General features: G+C 51.6%; 2 protein-coding genes and 1 pseudogene across 2 annotated transcripts; 1 reads left to right on the forward strand and 2 right to left on the reverse strand.

Annotated features, from left to right (window-relative positions):
• Positions 1-1,465: 1,465 nt before the first annotated feature.
• On the forward strand, positions 1,466-4,137 carry SAPIO_CDS5218 (uncharacterized protein; the record flags this gene model as incomplete). The annotated part of the gene is made up of 2 exons (XM_016787587.1): positions 1,466-1,598; positions 2,027-4,137. The coding sequence occupies 2 exons, from the start codon at positions 1,466-1,468 to the stop codon at positions 4,135-4,137; spliced, it is 2,244 nt and encodes a 747-aa protein (XP_016642602.1).
• A 1,140-nt stretch (positions 4,138-5,277) lies between these two features.
• On the reverse strand, positions 5,278-7,253 carry SAPIO_CDS5219 (uncharacterized protein; the record flags this gene model as incomplete). Its single annotated transcript, XM_016787588.1, has 5 exons — positions 5,278-6,086; positions 6,172-6,480; positions 6,544-6,702; positions 7,005-7,040; positions 7,229-7,253. 5 exons carry the CDS (start codon positions 7,251-7,253, stop codon positions 5,278-5,280), a joined length of 1,338 nt encoding a protein of 445 aa, XP_016642603.1.
• A 1,069-nt stretch (positions 7,254-8,322) lies between these two features.
• On the reverse strand, positions 8,323-9,642 carry SAPIO_CDS5220 (annotated as a pseudogene; the record flags this gene model as incomplete).
• Positions 9,643-17,911: the final 8,269 nt, after the last annotated feature.

The following is a 17,911-nucleotide window of genomic DNA, read 5'->3' on the forward strand; positions in this document are numbered from 1 at the left end:
AGCCCTCACCTCTTTTGAGAGAGAAGTTTATTGTTCAAACACACCCTGAACTTCTAACGAAGCGGCATCTTTAAGAGACCACGATTCCTTCACGTTTCTCTCACGAGTTCTTTTCGTTCCAACTTTTGACGACGCCGAGAGATTCTCATGGCCAGGCCCCATTGTCCTCACCCATAACACTAATTCGCCCCACTATTCACCGGTGCGGCGTTGCCTCTCTCGAACCCGCGTCAAACCCGAAGTACTTCCGACATTCCGGTCAAGAACACTCAATACGAAGTACCTTAACTTCTTCTTGAGCTGTTTTGAGTTTTTGTTGGAATTTCTAGATTCGACTCGAATTTCGACTCGAATAGCTTCACGTTCGTTGTCCCTTGCTCGCTCTCTTTCGTTCGTGGTTCCGCGTCCTCTCCGGTGGTGTCTCCTGCTTGCTCCGTGGTTGCCCGGATGCAACACAGACGTATTACTCCTGGTCCCAATCAGACCCAGAAACGACTCGAGATACCCTCGTTTGGGAAGGACTACCGCCAAGCTACACTCGTACGGGTTTCGGACATCACTGACATCACAGTACCCTCCAGGTTCCCTCCTGACGGATCTTAAGTGCCCTCAGTGGGGTGTGCCGAGCCCCCCAAATCCGTCACTCGTCCCTCGTCGCTCGTGTGTCTGGAGAATATATAGTGGAGCCTAGTACCCCTAGTACAGCGCCGGTACCAGGACCAGTACCAGGACCCCCACCATTTCATCACCACTACGAAGTACGAAGTATCGAATTAGTCGCTGGCTACACCAAACTAGGCACCCCCCTCCGCTGCCTCTGCTGCAACCACTGCGACGCCGACTCGTGCTTGACTCGACACTCGCAACAGGCTCGGGCTCACTTATAAGTACCAAACATTGAACACTGTGGAAGCGCATCCGACTATCCGCTTTGTGGCGATCTGAGACGTGCCTTCCAACAATTCTGGAGCATAAGTGAAGCCTGCATCCTCTCGATTTAGAAAACGACTCGACCAATTGATCCCACCCCGAGTCCCTGGTCGACGCCTTTTGTCCAGCATCAATCGATATTTCTACCCTCTCTTCCATCAAACTGGTTGACACGGCCGAAAGCGACCCTCCAATATAATAACCTATATCACCCCTGCCGCCTGCGCGAAAATACCGATCCTGGGTTCAATCACATCAGTCGACGCCATCCTGCGTCATCAATACCAAGACAATAGATAGACAATGGCGGCGATTTCAACAAGTTCAATGGCAGCTCGAACAGAGCTTACACCTAATTCCCTTTTGGCTTCACCGGGTAAGTGATCCTGCTGTGCTTGACTTTATGTGTTTGATGTCTTCTTTTCTTTTTCTTTTCTTTGCTTTGTGCTGCACTTGACCTTGAATGGCATTGTCTTGTTGTTACCTCTTACTCGTGGATTTACCCTTTGCTTGTTTTGTCTCGTCTTGCAACAAGATGTATAAGAAGAGCCGGAGGACTCACAGCTTCCTATTGCTTGTGCCCGGCTCCGACCGTTCAAGCAAGAACGAACCATTTTTGTGGCTCGAGAAGCCTCTGCTCTTTCCTCACCTCTTTTTTCTGGTGGAGGGTGCGGCCCAGCCGGCGTCTCCGTCACCACTTCCCAAACTAACACCGACTGTCAATACGTACCTTTCTCGCGCCTTCCCTCTCTTTAACCTCTCCACAACTCTTAATCCATCTCCCGATTCATTCGAGATTGCCTGTTCCTTGACCCAGTCAGTCACCTTTGATACATGCCACACCCGGAGATCTTCCCCCCACACCCACACAATACATACACATACATTGAAACTACAACCAAACCTGAAGTCACCCATCACCCACGCCCTGAAACCTTCTTCTGTTTACCCCCCAATTTTCCGCCTCCTGCAAAGCAATTTGCAATCATTCCGGAATAGCTTCCTTTGACTTTACTTTTTATCTCTTCAACGCGTCCCGTATTCTCTTGAGCTTCCCTCGACGTCATACCTTCCTAACTCGTCTCCCAATATTCAGATCTAGACAAAACCAGAGAGGGTGTACGGTATGAAGCGGAAAATCTAAATCTTTCGACTTCTCCACGCCCCTACCCTACAGATCTGGCCTGTGCCATCCTTGAGGAGACCGAGTCGGAAAGTGAGTCGCCAAACGAACCCGTCACTCCCATTAGCGGCAGGCAGTCCCGAGAATTTACAGCCGTCCGCACCCAAGACAACTCCGACACCGAGCCAAGCGCCGGCACCTCCGAGCTATCCACTTCCAATTCCTCCGCGAGAATCGCCGCGAAACGACCCCTCGTCATCGATACCGACATCAAGCCCAATTCACCCCCGCAGACCGCCGGAAGGCTCTCGAGCCATCCTTCAGCTCTTAAACTCTCTGGTTCCGTCGAAGGAAGCCCTCTTCCTAGGCGCTCAACATTCTCCTCTACTACCAGCAGCATAAGGCGATCTTTTTCTTTTTTCCGGCGGACAGGCAAGGATTCCGAGCCCCAGAGCGTCGGGACGTCCGATACGAGCCTCAGCACACGCGCCGAGGCAGACCCCAGGCCAATCCCGCTGCAAAAGTCGCCGTCCACTGCTCGTTTCAATACTCCGCCTTCTCCAGGCTCGCCTCCTCTCGAGATGGTCTTCTCTTCGCGTGACCATGCCGCGAACGGCAGCGCCCAGAATGGAAGCGCCTCCACAACAGATGATTTGAAGAAGAAGAACCGCGCGTCGACCGGTCTTGGCATTAGGGGACGAGCTGTTAACTTTGTCAATGCGAACGTACCCGGTCGCGACAAGGACAAAGACAAGGATAAGAAGCGGATGAAGAGAAGAGCTAATAGCTTTAACGGCCGCAAGGATACACTGGCCTTGACACCCGCTGCTGTGAATCCCGAGTCGCCCTTCGTCCCCGCCGAGAGGCTTCCCTGGCCTTATCCCCCCGATCAGGGTACCGGCGCTAAGGCGCGCCGCATGAGTTTGAGCCTCCCCGATGATTTTACCGTCGACGTTGCCGAATTACTTTCCGAGTTCGAGTACCAGCGGAAATTCCTCGGCCGTCACGGAAAGCATCTCGGCAAGGGCGCCACGTGCAAGGTTACACTGATGACGCGGAAGGGTTCACCGGGCGAGCTTTACGCCGTCAAGGAATTCCGTGGCAAGTCGGGCCGCGAGTCCCCTGAAGAATACGAGAAGAAGATCAAGTCCGAGTACAGTATTGCGAAGAGCCTACACCACCCGAATATCGTCGAGACGATTCGCCTCTGCACCGATCGCGGTCGATGGAACCACGTCATGGAATACTGCGCTGAGGGTGATCTCTTTGGCCTCGTCGAGAAGGGCTACCTCAAGCAGGAGGCGCGCATGATGGACCGGAATTGTTTGTTCAAGCAGCTCGTTCAGGGAGTCAACTACTTGCACTCCAACGGCATCGCTCACCGAGATATCAAGCTGGAGAATCTCCTCATCACCAAGGACAGCAAGCTCAAGATTACTGATTTTGGCGTGTCTGAGGTGTTTTCTGGAATCCACCCCGGTCTGCGTGAGGCTGGCGGCGTGTGTGGCAAGAACATGGGCGAGGTGCGTCTTTGTGCTCCAGGCATTTGTGGCAGCGAGCCGTACATCGCGCCCGAAGTCCTCGCTAAGAGGGAGGCCTATGACCCTCGCGCTCTCGACGTCTGGAGCTCCGCAATCATCATGATCAACCTCATCTTCGGCGGCAACCTCTGGGGTAAGGCATCCCCCAAGGATCCGAGCTACATGCCACTCGTCAAGGGATGGGAGGACTGGGAGGGCAAGCAACGGGAGCCCGACGCACTTCCGGACGACTCCGATTACCCTCATGTGCTGGCCTTTGACAGATTTGTCAAGCCTCCCGCGCTTCGACGTCTCCTTCTCCGAATGCTGAACCCAAATCCCAACAAACGAATCAGCATGGCTGATGTCGTGGCCCACCGCTGGGTGAGGAACGTTGAATGTTGTCAGCTGGAGTCGTACGAAGACCCCACGCCAATTGACGTTTCGAAGAAGGATGCCCTCAAGACTGGCTCGCGAAAGATTTACATTCACAATCACTTGCCACCCCCACCCATCACAGGCGCGCCTTCAATTGGTGTCATGCCTGGAAAGCCTGGCTACTAAATACTTCATCCGATTTCATGTGTGTTTGGGATACTGCCTAATTTGGACTGGGCACATTTTACATTACTCGCATATATGACATGCTGAGATGATTTCAAACACACACAATTTTCTTTTTCATGAGAAATTGCACAAGCAACACTCTGGGTCTCCTATCTGTTATTGAGGCAGAAAGGTGGGTTCGATTGAGTACATACACCTGAGAGAAAGAGCAGGAGATTCTGCTTTTAGGGGGTAAATGGAGGACAAATACCCTGTCCTGTTAATACTGGGAGAGGTGGAGTGTACATACACGAAGAATGACAGCCTGCCCTTGTTTTTCAGTGCCTCTTTTGGTACCTTTCCTTTGTTTCACGGCCTCTTGGTGGGGGATAGCATGACGGCGTTGGAGGGACTTGTCTTTCTTTTTCTCTTCTGCCTTCTTCCTTTTACGCCTTTGTTCTTCAAAATCTGGTGCATTTGGCTGGAGAAGCATTCCTCGACCAGGACCTGGTGGTTAGGTCAGAATCAAAGGTCGATGGACAACACAACACAAATACATACACACATGCCTGGAAAGGAATGTTGGGAACTGGAGTTAGCGGGCATGCTGTCTCTCTTTTTCTCTCTTGTTTTTTGTTTTCTAATCCACAGTTTCCCTTTTCCTTTTTGCCTGTCTTTCCTTCTCCTTTTGTAACTATTTAAGTTTACGTTTTTCTTTCTCAAGGACCAAGTCCTCCTTTGTCTTTTTATCAGAGGCTAGGATAAGGGTACCCGGGAAAGGAAAGGAACCGGAGAGGATTGGGTTCAAGTGTATTAATGGGGGGGAATTTCACGGATTCAAAAGTTGAAAGCAGGCAGGATGAGTTTGAAGAAGATGGTCTGATATTATGACCTCTTTCTAATCAATACATGCATTGAAGAAGACAACATCGAAGAGAATCCGTATTTATAAACGAACCACTTAACTCTCTGGGGATGTAGTCCGTGGTTTGAACTAAAGTAGATATGGTTGAAGGACGGACAGTGGAACTGCCTCGATTAGCTATGTAAGTAAACCCATGATGTCCTGCGGAGGAATCCCCCGAGAGACTTCGACACTCGGGTTTGTTCCCCCCATTTTGTCTCCGTAAAAAAAAAATAGGAAAATCATCAATCTCCTCATGCAGCAGCAGGAACCTTCTCCAAAGCCTCAACAACCTCCTCCAACAACTCCAGCGTCTCCCCGGGACTCGCAATCCAAGCCGTCGTACAAACGCTCCTCGCCTTAAAATCGTTCGAACCGGCACTCAGGAACTGATCGCCCACATGCAGGGTATTCTCCCCCCTGATAACGAAGGAAGAAGCGTCGTTGCCGTTCCGTTCACCCGCAGCAGCGGCGGCGGCGGCGCGTCGCTTGCCAAAGTAATTCTGGCAAACGGTCACGCCCCATGATTTATCGCCGATGTCAACGAAGACGTCACGGCCGCCGTTGAATGCGCAGAAGGGGATGCGAGCGTCGGCGGGGTTTCGGAGGGCGTTGATTTCGAGGGTTTTCTGGACGACGAGGACGGTTTCCTCGAGGGTTTCGCGGGGGAGGCGGACGGAGGGGTCGCGGGGGATGATACCCACGGCGCGGTCCTTTCGCACAACGGTAGCGGGGAGGTTTAAGGTGCGGATACAATCCCTCAGCGCCGACTCCGCCACGTCGAGAAGGGAATGGATGGCCGGGTCGGACCAGGTGGACATCTCGGAGGTGAGCCAGTTCGAGCGGGGCACGGGGAGCAGGAGGTGGGGGGCGTCCGGGGAGAATTCGAAGAGGTAGTTTGCTTCGCCACCCATGATGATGAGGTTGCGGCGCTGGGAGGGGGTGAGGAGGGGGGAGGTGGCGATGGTGTCGAGGAGGCCGTGGAGGCGGGCGTGGTAGAGGTCGGGGGTAGTGTAGCCTGCTGCTGTGACGATGCCGATCATTATGTCGCGGCGCATGAGGTCTGGGGGGAGTGTTAATGTGTTTTTTTTTTATCTTGATTTTCGGTTTGAGCCGGAGAGAGACAGGGAGGATGAATAGATAGTTACCTATGAGTCGAGGGATGATGGGACTAGAAGGCTCAAGACTCATCCCATCATCATAAAGCGTAACATCACCATCAAACGTAGCGAGCTGCAGTCCATGGTTCCGCGTCACGGCCATGACTTGCGCCGAGTTGAGAATGAGGCGCACATCGTTAAAGGACGGGGCGACGAAGCGGCGCGAGGAGATGTAGCGCTTGGAGTCTTGATAGGTGAAGGCGTCTTCGAGGGGCAGGTTCGTGAAGAAGGGTCCCGCTGAGGGGACGAGGAGTTTTAGTTTGGAGGGGAGTTTGCGTTTGTCGTTTTGGTGTTTGACTAGAATTTTGTTTAGAAAATAAATATACATGAGGAAAAAAAAAGAGTATCAGTCGTACGTACTGTGGTCGTTAATCATCTCCTCGACGTCCTTGAGAATCTCGGCGTAGCGCCGATGCGCCTCGGCTGCCATGCCGTCGACATCTCGGCCTTCGGCGTCGTATACACCGGTGGGTTGAGAGTAGATTACAAACGGTACGGCAAGGAGGGCCTTGACCCATTCTGTAAAAGGAAATGGTTAATAGGCCAAATTTCCAATACAGTCAATTAATGCAGTATTGTCATTTCTGTACCAGGCAATGCATTGCCTGCCCGGTTCACCGCTGCTCAGCCGGGGTTGGGGAAGGGGGGCAAAGGAGAATTATTGGTGAGGAGCGGTGTGGTTGCGTTGATGTTGGGGAAAGCGGGTGGGTGACACAGCTTGCTCGACTCATTGAGCTGTTGAGCTTGGAGCAGAGCGAGTATTGGGAATTGGGGGCGGGCAGAGGATCGAAGAAATTGTATGGGATGCATCCTTATCATACCTATGAATTGGTCTCGGCGATGGGTCTTGAGAGCGTCTAAACGAGGTGGTTAGCTCTGGTGTGCCTTGGTCGAAACCTCATCGTCATCGAAGTGGTTTAGATAGTGGTTGGGGAGGGGGGGGGGGGGGGGGGGGGGGGAGCTACTATGGGACAATGGGACAGTAGAACAGCAGCAGCCGGCCGTCGGGGTGTATGTCTGTATGTCGGCCAGCGACTGAACTTACATTCTACTCGATATCGTGTCGTCATCGTAGCAGGAGATAAGAAGGCAGAAGGCAGTTCAGAAATCAGAATCAATTTCGGGTATTGAAGGTTCCAAGAAGCTTAGAAGGAAAGGCCAAAGGTGCCAAGGTTTAAGAAGAGAACCTTGGAAGATTCCAATCCCTCCCTTTCTATCATTACGCAATCCACTTTTTAAGTTCTGGGCAGTTCTTCAGGGGAACGGAAACCCCAGTTCCACGTTCCACACTTCTTGGTCGTCAAAAAGTGATCACGAGGCCACAACCCGGCTCCAGCCACGCCTCTCAGATGGACACGAAGGGGAGGGAGGCAGACAGAGAGAGAGGCCCGTGGGAGACACGAGGCACACGACCATTGACGCTTATTTCCCCGCTAATGTATGGACGTACAAACAGGGGAGCTCTCAACGGTTAGAGGAGCTCAATTGACATCGGCGACTGTTGAGACCAAGCGATGCGGTCAGGAGAGATGCATGTCCGTACTTTGTACTCTGGAAGCTTGTACAGCAGATCTAAACATATCGAATCATCGATCATAATTGAGACATCAATTGATGAGCTGGACAGAACATGTTCCTGAGGTACAACTTGTGCTTCAGTAGATGAGTCATCATGCAGAAGGTAGATAAGGTAGATAAGTTAGATAAGTCGCCTCCCCCGTTCAAATTGTCGGCCACCTCCGAGGGTCCGACGCCGAACTCCGCTTGCCGAGATTTGGCACCAAGAGCATCGGTCCCGAAGCAGTCCCGGGGAGTCACGATCGGGGAGTCAAAGTGCGGGCATTCCAAGGCGAAGAATAATCTAAATTTTCAACTTCTCTCTTATTACTTCTTCATCGGATGCCAAATTGACCGAATATGCCATTATTTTGTCGTGAAATATCGCCCATCTTCCTCTTAGGACTTGACTTTGACTGGCGACGGAAACCAATGTCTGCTTAGTATCCGAGAGGGTCACTGGAAAAAGCCCGTGATTGACGCGAATTTCAGATACCGAGTATTGAAAATAATCTCGACGATGCCAAGATTGATGAAGATAAACTCCAACTTTTTTTTTTATTTCCCAAGGCTTTTCTAACTCTACGATAACACCACACCCGTCCCGAAAATCTCCATCAAGCACCTCACCCTCCGCCGACACTTTTCATCCTCCCCCGGCCCAATCTCCCTCGCCACGTTTCCCAAGCTCCCGAAAACCCCCCAATCAATCCCGTGCCCCGTCTGCTCCGTCGCCGACAACTTCCTCAGATGCTCGCGGAACGACGACATGATGTACTCGCGGCGCGGGTCCCCAGACCAAGGGTACATGCCCTGGCACCCGGCGCACGAGAACCCCCACTCCGCGAGCCCCGTTTGTCGGTTGAGGTAGGGCACGCGCACGGTGGCCATGTTGATCTCGACCACGTCCGTGTCGGCGGCGGTGTCTAGCACGTTTTGGAGGGACGATGTTGATTCGGAGAGGACTTCGTCGAGGGATTCGTCGTCGAGGTAGTCGATGCTGGCGAGGTCCTCGAGTGTAAGCTTGTCGATGTCGAAGGTGAAGTTGGATGTTCTCAGGCGTTCGTGGGCTCTTTTGGCTGCTGCTAGGTTTACCTGGCGCCGGCCTTTGGTTTCGGTGAGGGCTTGGTAGAGTTGAGGGACTCTCTTGAGCGAGAAGACGCGAATCTTTGCTGTCTCGATGCCCGGGACGACTTGATCGATGCATTGCTCCATCTGCTGCTGCTGCTGACGATGCTGCTGATTACTTTTATCCATGGATAAGTAGCAAACACTGCAAACGCGGGCGCAGCTTCGAAGATACAGGTATCCACCAAAAGCTCCGCATCGCGCACACACGCTCGCGCACAGGACTTCATACAACAGCTTCAGAGTGACGTCCCGGTTTTCGTCCAGCACTCGATAGCAGCGCAGAGCGTCGTGTGCCTGGTGATCGATGACCCGATACATCGGATGCTCGGTGACGGCGGTATAAGTGGCCCGGCTAGCTGTTTTGAAGCAGTCGAGGCTGTGAATGTCAAGATGACCGAGGATGCCCTCGAGAATCTCGACAGGTAACCCACTCAAACTCCCCATATCCGACTCGGCCGGCGCTAGTTGCAGCGAGGCGATTATGGGGTTGAATTTGGGTCCTTTCAGTGGTGGCAGGAACATGTCAACTGTAGGGAAATACGCCGCCCCCGGATCCGTTTCGATGAAGACCATCTTGCTGACGGTGTTCACAGCCTCGCTTTGGTGAGCCGAAATCTGGTCGAGCCTCGGGAGCTTGTACGTTACTTGGCCAGTGGGGAGTCTTGAAGCCGTGGCACACAGCCAGAGGTAGATGGCGGCTTCGGGATCCGTCTCTGCCCTTTTGCGCTGGGTGGCGTCCAACGGCCGGAAGTGAAGCAGACGATGCTTCATAATGGGCAGCGTTGCGCAATTCGACGAGATGACACAGTCCTCTTTTCCGTTCCTTGCAGGGTTGCTTGCGGCCTGTCAAGCTCTGTGGAGCGAGTAGTGACATGGGCGGGGGACCAGAAGCACATGCTTGAACACAGTCCCCGAGTTTATATACATGCCAGAGGAACTTCTCTCATACCCACAAACAAACGTCCCTCTATTCCCTCTCTTGGTTCCCCTTTCTCTACCCAGTGGATATGAGTTAAAACATACTAATACCTGTGTACGCTACTACAACAGAAAGGCCAGCACAGTTGAAGCCCGAGCTCTAGGTACACATTTGCGGTGCGGGTTGCGAAATGGCTGTGCTCTCTCGATATCCACTGGCTACGTTGTCTGTCCGAAAAGGGAAATGGGACCGCTCGGGGTTCTCCCACGTATCCACGTAGGGCTCCCCCAAAGACATAGGAATTCCCATAGAAACAAGCAAAATTCATTTTCATCTACGAAGTAACACCTGGCATGAACTCCCCAATCGACAATGTGTCAGTCAGCGATGAGTACAGACACCCCCGGCCCGGTTAATAGGGCGGATCCTATTGATCGACCCTGTCCTGGTACTCCTAGAACCGAACGGACGGGTTCGTCGTTCGCGCTACGCCATTGGGGATAGTTCGGGTCTGGTTGTTTTTTTTTCTCGCCCCTGGTTCGCTGTGAATCACGCAGCATTTTATTTTATAGGAAGGAGATAGTGAGCGTTGATGAGCGTGGTTTCAACGTGCTCGTAAAACCGTCTACAAGGGTTGCTCGAGCCTGCTTGGCCTTTTTTCTTCAGACTTCAGATCCCTCATCCTAAATCTCGAACCTCAAACGCGCTCCGACCAGACGGGCGGTTTCGGGAGAGCCAAGGATCATCTCCCAAACATGCCCTGAGCCTCGGGCTCGCATCGCCGCCTTCCTCTCTGTCTCCAAAAATGGATTTCGGGGGTGAGAATTAGGCTGTGCAGACGGACTCCATCCGACTGGGATATTAAAGAAAGGCAATGTCGTCTCTCAATCGGGCCATGGACTAACGAAGCCAGCGTGTTACTGGTCAAACCTTTCGCTCCTTTCTTCCCTTCGGGAAATTGTCGCCCGATCTAGGCCAAGTCCAAAGTTCAAAGGAGACACTTTTGAAGCAGATGCGGCGCTAGGAGATGTCCGAGATATCAATTGATGGACGTGGATCTTGTTTGCTTTTCCCAACTGGCACCACCTTCCAGGAATGCCGGCTGGGCTGGTGATAAACTACTTGTTGTGCTTCCGATGCTTTGCATTTGCGGCGGATGCGCCTTCGATCTATTCACATGCTAGAGATATTGGATGAATGTGGTCCTTCCTTGGAGATTTGAATCAACTATACCGAGGTGGCTTGAGATGGGTGGGAAAATCAAGGTGCGAGTCCGGATAGCCCGACGGGACAGAACGAGTCTTTAATTTATTGATTTGATGGACAATATTATTTGATACCAGCACGATGGGCTCTGCAAGTGGCTACGCATTGAACCTTGAAGCCGCTAAACTAGCCAGCAGGCATCATTGAAGATATTCCCCATCGTCGATTGGTGGGAATTCTTTGCCTTTGCCTTCCTTGATTTTATCTATTACATTTTTAATTCTATTTTATGGAATTTCCAAGGCAACGTGAAACTAAACTACAGCATGGGAGATGAAGCCGGGAGTTTTCAAACCGTTAGTTGAGGTTCATGAAGGTCGCTGGCCTCGCGACACCTTGACGCGCCAAACCAAAGCCTTGCAGGGGAAGAAGTTTCCAGACGTTAATGATGACCAGGCTCCCCTGTTTTCTGCTCCCCTGTTCGTTTCAATGTTCAAAAAGGGTCACGCGTGCCATATATATTTATATATATATGAGGACAATCAGAGAGTCCGGAAAGAACCTCCTCCCTTATTCATTCCTTAGTCACGGCTCACTCGCAGAGCTGAAAAGCGCAGAATTGCTTCTTCCCCAAGGGGCACGTCCAGTTCCCCCTCGCGAATCGGGTTGAAGCCGGAAGAAAACCTCCGCCCAGACGAACGGATGAGACCCGTCCGCCCCGCACGTACGTAGCATTACACACATACTCGGATTGAGTTGGGGTTGAGAGATGAGGGAAGGTGGGATGTTGGCGCTATGCCGCTCCTCTTCCAGCTTGGCCGGGCATCGAGCCCGCCCTGTGGGGGTTTCCTGGGAGCCAGGGGGCTGGTTCCGTCGATCATGCCTATCGGTCCACTGGGCTTAGCTCTCAACAACAACACACCGGGCCGCTCAAGTCCTAGAAGGGCGGGAAGCTCAACGCCTGCTGAGCTGTGATGTGCGAAACGTGTGCGTCAAGGCTGGCCAAGGGGGGGTTGACTGCTCCTGCATACCCGTCCGGCTTTGCAACTGCATGCTCCATTACAGCCATAGCCAAGGTTCTCCTTTACGGCAAAACCCGGATCTGGTCTTTTCCAGCGAAAGATATGAGAGCTGAATGTCATTGTGGAGATTGACGTTCTGTGCGGGACTAGTTCTCTTCATCTGCAACCATCGACCCATCCTGAGGAGGCTCAACTTGGTAATGGCCAATCGCTAAGTGGTAGATTGACCGAATCAGGTCCTGCTGGATTTGCGTCGATTGAAACCATTTTGAGTGTTCCTGTGCACAAGCGCAAAGGACGAAACTTTGCGCGCTCTTCTCATGCCGATAGCTGCTCAGCGGGCGTGGACAAGCATCATGGACTGAGCCCCTTCAGACACCGTCGCTGACGGCGCGTATCTATGCCCCTTTGGCCAGGCTGACTCGAAAATGGATGGAGCTGTTTGCAAATGTACGTTTGGAAGCTCAAGAGTCTAGGATGTTATGATTAAGGTCAAGTTTACATATCACTGGAACCATTTTGGATAAACTATTATATTCAAGGTATTAAACTTGAAGATTGCCTATCCTCTAGTTTATCACAACTGTGTATCAATGACTATGGTCTAACAGAAGCCGAAGGACTCAAGCACTCCCAGAGTAGGTGTTTTTATTGAGACGGGACACCTTGCATGACGGTACGGCACGCACTCACTCCTATCGGGTGATCATGCGTAATCATGGACCAATCTATCAATATATCTGAGGCTCGTAACTCTATAGCGTATTGAAAGGCTATATCAAGAAGTTCTGAGCATGGATGGCGAGCTATCAGCTGTCTTGCCCCCCCTTTACCGGCAGTGAGGCGCATCGTATATGGAGCACACGTTGGTCGGAAGCAAGAGTAGCTACATCTCGCTTACCGGAGGCACCTCGATAGATCCTACTTTAGGACACGACTGAATCTGTGACCGCCACATGATCGGATGGTGCCCTGTGAAACCAAAAGCTTGACATGGTAGCAATCGAAACGGATCACCTCCCATAAGCTCGAGCGAGGTCCTGGCTCTCACTGCTTGATCCGAACTTTGGGCGCCAAAGAAACCGTCCCACTGTCTGAAACGAACCGAAGGGGGGTAATGGAACTGAAGTAACCAGAAATGTGTTAAGATTCGACGACGGTTTCCTGGCCTATTGTTGCATTTCACGTTTCCTATTTTTGTTTGGGGGGGGGGGGGGGGGAGAATGAGAGGAGAGACTTCGGTCCAAGGTCGAATGGGAACCACTCGGGAACTCGAGGCCACTTCGTTCCCGAGAAGTATGAATGGCAGCTCCTGTGCAACTGCAACCTTTGAACTTCCGAATCGGCTGAACGGCGTAGACGGGTGATGTGCTCCCTCTCTCGAATGTTTTCCTCTGCTACGTCGCCACTCCTTGCTCGCCAACCACGGCTGGCACTCCGTCTCGTGATGGCAATCAAGACAACGGGCAAGGCCCAATCAAGAATGGCATCATCTCTCAGGTGAGAGTATATTGGGTCGTCTTGCATAGAGCACCATCAGCTTTTCGAGGTTGCTATTTGCTCTGCCATGATGTTTCAATGTTTGCTACCAAGTTTGCCGTGAGCCAGTAAAAATGACACTCCGTTGCATCACCGGCCACTCGTTACCAGACTCTCGGGTCGATTTCAGGGATATGGGTTCTATCGTAACAAGGCCTATCCTCGCCTTAACGCAGGGAGTTGGCTTCTTGTCTTTGCGAAGTACGAGGTAATAAGCCTTGCGTTGAACTCTGGTTATCTCCTCGGGTTCGACCCGAGTCTCTCGGGGGCGCTCCGAAAGAACTGTACATTTGAAGTTGAAAACTCCCAGTTCTTTCCTCTTTTTCTTTTTCTGTTGACCTCCTAGGGTAACTTGAATCGACGACAACTCTTGAATACTAGGCCCGCTCCCAAAACGACGTTTACATGGCAAAGATCACCGAAAAGCGTGTTTCAAACTGTCGCCACTCGTTCTTCTTAATCAAATCCCCCGATTCCCTGATAATATGGCTCTGCTGCCACTGCTACGCCGGTCCATGCTGGGCCATCTACGAGTGTCGGTTGTGTCATTTACATCTGTGCAAAACCTGTATGGATGATTTGGAGAGCTCAAACCATGGAGAGGGAAGCAAATGAGTCTGTTGGTTGAGATAAGACCGTGTTGGTTGTCACTCCTCGCAGCGGAAGGAGACCCTTGGCTTCATTTCTCGAGGTTGTCATCACTGTTTTGTAAGTGGAGGTACTCCAACTGAAGATCTAATTTCGATTGCTGCTCGCATTTCTCGGATCTAACCTCAAGGGCTGCGCGTAGGTGCTGAAAGCAAGGAAGCGAACCACCGACCGCATTGTCTCGATAGACCTTTTGTCTTGCGACAAACCCTCCGCCCATCGAGATCAACGCTGGGCTCAACGCTGGGCGAAGCACACACAGTTAAGAGGCCAGGCTTTATCAACGAGGACTGTGAAGGACTAAAACCACACGAGGCACGGGGGGCTCAGAAGACCGGCTCAGCTTTATGCAGAGACCCTGCCGGCCGTGGCTCATCCCTCTCGAGGTGAAGGAGGTCATGTTCAAGCCCTTTTTGAACTGCGCCTACGTTGCGACCTATCATGCCAATCTCGAACCTACGGCTTTTGCGCTCGGCGCAACCAGGTCAACCGACAAGAGGCCCATGTTATTCAAGTGAAAGAAGACGAGAGAGAGTTCAAACAAAGGAGGAAACACAGTTCTTCGAGCATAGTTTACTCTGCATCCGGGCCCTCGGTTTCGAATAGATCCTTGATACTTCTCTGGGTTTGTTGTTCATTGCCGATGTCAAGCTCTCGAAGAGTTGCTATCAAAATGAAATGGAGCCCCCGAAAATAAAGGAGATATGCAGACTGCAAAAGACACCCCATGGCGATCAGTTGAACAGACCAACATTCTCATCATCCATGATGACGACGAAAGGAAATTAACTACCTATGCCGACCCTGCCTGCGCTGACTCTCGGTTACGCATTGAGACGATACTATCTAGCAGCACCAGATGCCGTGTCTCATTCTATCTCCGGATATCTCCTTCTGCCAAAAGAAAATCGCATATTCCGATGTCCTTTTCTTAGCCGAGGGAGATGGGCGAGCAAGGCAAATGCAACTATTCGGATTTAATATATTACCTGACATGGCATCGTCGTCCAAGGCACGGGAAGTGGACCTGTCTCTTTGCGGCAGATCGCCAGAAACCCGCACCATGGGTTTTGTGTCCGCCTTGGGCCAGAAAAGAAGCAACGAGCAGCGGATCGTGTCTCTCCATGACCCCTGCTCGTCAGCTACCCTGGTCTCCCGCACCACCAAGAATAAGCAATTCCCCCGTTCAAAAGCTAGAGTCGAGATGGAGGGGGGGGAGAGAATAAGGTTGATTTTCATTCCGATCTACTGAACCATGTTTAGTATCATCATCGACAAATTTGATGGGATTTGGGATTTGTGATCTTACGACACGGGCAAACAAACGGTCATTGATCTCGACCCTGTTAGAAGCTGAGCGGCTGAGCAATCTCCATGGTACTTTTTGCCTTAATCTCTCTTGACTAACCTGGCTCTGTCCCTCTCCCATACACACTCGAGAGCTGTTGTGGGGTGTGTCACTGGTTGGGAATATGGGGGATTTGCTTTCTCTGAGAGGGCGTGGATCTGGACCTCTTCAGACTGGCTGGCGCGACAGTTTTGCACACACGTTAAACTAGTCTTATCGCCAAACATTGTCTCATGTCGGTTCCGCAATCGTTTTGACTCGTGCGATACTCGAGATGGCGATTTCACCATTCTTGTATCGCGAGGCTTTCGGTGCCCAAGGCCCGGAGCGGAGCAAGAACAGAGCAAGAGCAACATCTTCATCTGATCTAGACTACATGAAAAAGAAGAGAAAAATAACTTCGATCCCGCTCTCAAAAGCATCACCCACATTTATTCAACATCTAGCCCTATGGATGTGTGGCCGATCTGAATCGGAAGAGCTCTTGTCGCGCCGCTGCCCACTGGCACACCTCATATCTTCTCCGTCGAACACGCTCCATATCCCCTCCTCTTGACCGTCCGGGTCCCAGGCGCAGTGAGACATTCCCCGCCTTGTCTCGGGCTCTCTCCGGGATCCTTGCCAATGATGGATCTCCCGGGTCTCTCATGTTACAAAACAGATGACGACGCTATTGTCACGAAGAAGCTCTTACTTCAGTAGTTGGGTTTCTCTTCCCCAGCTCCAAGACTCCCTGGCATTCTCCCGGGGGGAAGCCGATCTCGAATACGCACGGGAAGTCTTCCTCCTAGCCGGACTCCTGTACGACCATCATCAAGCTACTAGAGAAGACGACGGAGGATGTCAAACGGTCCAAGCTGAGCTCTCTTCTCAATGAAGATAAGTCTATGTCCACCATTATGGGGAATTTAACCTAAGGTTAATCTGTACACCGCTCCCTGATGTGAGCTCGTGGTGATTTGTTATTTCTTTTTCCTTCTCCTCCCTAACTAGAGCTCTTGCCTTTACCTCCAACATCTCATCTGTCTTCTGCAGCTCGATACTTCAATCGTGATGCAGCACCAGAAAGCAAAACCTTGGCCTCCCTCACTCTTACCCATCTCACACCCTTTGCAGACGTTGACCACGATCCCGTCACTCGGTCTCACAATGAATAGCCACACCCCTCCCCCCCAGTCAGTCATTCCATCTGCAAACCACCGCATTCGCCATCAAAAAGAGATGAGAGGAGAAACATTTCAGAGTCTATTTTGCTTCTTTTCCATAGTCGCAAATGAGAAGGAAACTGGATTTTCCGCATCGATGGCTCGATACCGGATCGCTCGGGCTGCATCCGGCATATCCACCTGTCTTAGTGGCGCCTGGGGGAAAGGTGGTCACTTTGCTTTTTGTAGGAGGAAAAGATCCCTATTCTGCTCCATTCCCCCTGTCCAAAGCTGTTGGCAAGCGAAAACTGATATCGTTTTGTGATATTTTACATTGCGTTTCTGCATTTCTGATCAATGTTGGGGTATTTACGATGTTGAGGTACGATGTCGATGGTCATGATCGACGGTGACTTACACGCCCCCATCGAGTCAAACCGATTAGACGCGTGGGGAAGCCCGATGAAGGTGGGCTGGCTGAGACTGAGGGGGAACAGGGAGAATAACACGCCATTGAACTAGTCGATCGAGAGTCTAAGAGCTTGTTTTCCCCATAACCCCAGCACTTGATAGCTGATGATACCCTTGCAGCCCCGAGAAAAAAGTGAACATAGCTTACACGTTGTAAGACATGGGCTCGCTCATCTGGCCAAAAAGGGTAGGAATGGGAACGAGACGTTGGATGGATGTGTCCAGTCTATACGAAGCATTGTCTGAATCGAGCTTGTGTGCTCTCGATGTGGCAGCACACATGAGACCGGGGGAGGGGGTGTGCGTAAAGTCCCGTCTCATCTCGATGCAGAGTCTCGATGGGTTGGAAATTTGACCATTATAAAGAACCCTGAGCCCGTTCATCTCGAGAAGGTTGCTCGAGAATCTTCCAATTTCATCGTCATGCTTGTCAGGTCTGTTTTGTTTTTACCATACCACATGATTCCCGACCGATACATTACACTCTGCTATCCCTTGCATTTGTTCCGTGTAAACGATACATGACGACGACAGGGTCCTGCTTGACAGCATCTCACCTTGATATATAAATACAATACGCTCTTCCCGCACGCGAGACATTCAATTGATACCCTTGCCGTTACCTTTTACGCGGGGTGAAGACCCGTAAACCGCTTCGGACTGCCGAGCTTTCTTCATCTTTCTCATCCAACCGGATTTCTCTTGAGAATCCAATAACACCATGAAGCAAGAGACCGTCACA

The sequence above is a fragment of the Scedosporium apiospermum genome (genome assembly GCF_000732125.1).
Source record: "Scedosporium apiospermum strain IHEM 14462 chromosome Unknown SEQ_SAPIO_0098, whole genome shotgun sequence".
In the NCBI taxonomy this organism is placed as follows: domain Eukaryota; kingdom Fungi; phylum Ascomycota; class Sordariomycetes; order Microascales; family Microascaceae; genus Scedosporium; species Scedosporium apiospermum.